The 1,837-nt window shown below is 51.0% G+C and overlaps 1 protein-coding gene across 1 annotated transcript; it reads left to right on the top strand.

Moving 5' to 3' along the window:
* Positions 1-389: 389 nt before the first annotated feature.
* LOC107199587 (peroxisomal coenzyme A diphosphatase NUDT7-like) lies at positions 390-1,831 on the top strand. The gene is made up of 2 exons (XM_015616906.2): positions 390-1,122; positions 1,273-1,831. The coding sequence occupies exons 1-2, from the start codon at positions 979-981 to the stop codon at positions 1,384-1,386; spliced, it is 258 nt and encodes an 85-aa protein (XP_015472392.1). The 5' UTR covers positions 390-978; the 3' UTR covers positions 1,387-1,831.
* Positions 1,832-1,837: the final 6 nt, after the last annotated feature.

Here is a 1,837-nt window from a genome sequence, read left to right as displayed (position 1 = left end):
CTATAAAAATAGGGATAATGCTTATGACAATTAAACATTCAACTGGAACACAAAAACACAACCAGTACAATTCTTCAATGAACAATTTCTAAACAACAACAACAACCAATTCCACATGCAAAAGCCAATCTAAGGTTTATAGATGACAGTTACCTTATCTGGGAAGGGAGGAGGGGTTGCTAATGCCTGAAACTAATGACTAATGACTCTCAGAAATTATTTGCAGGCAATTACACTTTCTCTCAGGGATCTTAGAAGAAAAGGGTTGTTACCCCCACCATCACCTCTAGACTTTCATTGCACCAGGTAAAACCAGGAGATTTGCTTCTAATAAAATCTAGGAAAGATGATACCTTAACCTCCAGCATGGGAAGGTCCCTTTCAGGCAGTTTCAACAACTGAAACATTTACAGCAGAAAAGGAGTGGTCTCACGCCTCTGGTGTCAAAGGACCAGTGGAAGCTCCTCCCCAAACTTGGACAATGGTACAGGGAAGTGACCCTTTAAAGTTAACCTTCCAAAGATGATTTAATAGTAAACAGTCAAGGGCAAGACTGGACAACCTCTGTATTTGCCACCAGAGAGACTTTTGCTCCACTGTGGGCTGCAATCCCTTGGGTGTTGAGCAGTGGGAATATAAGTCATACCAGACTTCGACAAAAGAGGAGTAGGAAATGATGTTCTAAGACTCTGGAAATGTCTGGATGGAGTGTCACAGCTTCTGTGCAATGGGGCCCTGCTTCGGGCAGGGAACGAGCGGCGCCACACGGGCACGGCCGCAGGGGAAAGGGGAAAAGGGAAAGGGAAGGATCAAGCGCTGCCCGGCGGAGTCCCGTCGGTGCCAGAGGCGGCGGAGCGAGAGGAGGAGCCGGGCCCGGTCCCTGCCCCTGGCCGGGGGCCGCGGCGGGAGAGCGGGGCACAGCGGGGCACGGCCGGGCGCTGCCGGTGCTCCGCTCTGCCCGCTCCTAGGCAGGGGCTCATGGAGGAGGCCCGGCGCCGCCTGAGGGAGTTCGATGTCGGGGACAAGTTCTCCCGCTTGCCGCTGCCCAGAGCCGCCGTGCTGCTGCCGCTGACGGTGCGAGAGGGCCGGCTGCACTTGCTGCTCACCGTCCGCTCCATGCAGGTACCGGGGGAGCTCCGAGGGGCGCGATCCTTCCCGGGAAACCATCGGTGTTTGCCCCCCGGCATCTGCGCACCCCCAGGGCCGCCCCTGGCTCCCGAGGGCCCGGGCCAGGTGTTTTTACACTCGGTGATTGTGGTGTTCCCCTGCCAGGAACAGGGACAGGGAACAGGCTCCCCGGAAACCCGTGACGGGAAACGAGCATTTCCAGAGTCGCCACCGATTGTTTACCTCGATAAGGAAATTGACAGTGCAATGCAGCTTTAGTAAATGGTATTTTTCAGTCTGCAGTTAATATTATTCTTTTCTGCCTTTAATACATAAGAGGCAACAAGCTAAGGCTCCCAGAACTCTTTTGCCAGCATTTTGTTTCGTTTTACAGCTCTTGTTTTCCACCCCTGCCTCACATGAACTGCCTGTACTCGGGAATTACTTTTTTCTGTTGCTGGGTCCTGCTCAAAGAAACAAACAATCACAGTTACATAGCTGATACACTGATTGTAAATGCGTTTCTTACTGATCTTTGATGTGCAAGCCTACTACTGGAATGTAATTAAAGGTATCTTAGAAATAACTCACTTTTTTGGTACAGTTAAGAGGTGACACAGTCTTTGAAGCAATAACTAAATTACCATTAATTAATAACGAGCCAGCTGTGTCGTGTGCGTGTCTCCTTCCCCAGAGGTGAAAACACACACAAACACACACACACACACAC

The sequence above is a fragment of the Parus major genome, unplaced genomic scaffold (assembly GCF_001522545.3).
Source record: "Parus major isolate Abel unplaced genomic scaffold, Parus_major1.1 Scaffold1194, whole genome shotgun sequence".
Taxonomy (NCBI): Eukaryota; Metazoa; Chordata; class Aves; order Passeriformes; family Paridae; genus Parus; species Parus major.
The sequence above is the reverse complement of the archived record's forward strand: the minus strand, read 5'-3'. Positions and strand labels throughout refer to the sequence as shown.

What these genes read in the sequence shown, in the direction of transcription:
- LOC107199587 (XM_015616906.2), top strand. Translation starts at nt 979, where the DNA reads ATGGAGGAGGCCCGGCGCCGCCTGAGGGAGTTCGATGTCGGGGACAAG. An exon ending in TCACCGTCCGCTCCATGCAG is followed by an intron (nt 1,123 to 1,272) that starts GTACCGGGGGAG and finishes TTCCCCTGCCAG; the next exon opens with GAACAGGGACAGGGAACAGG.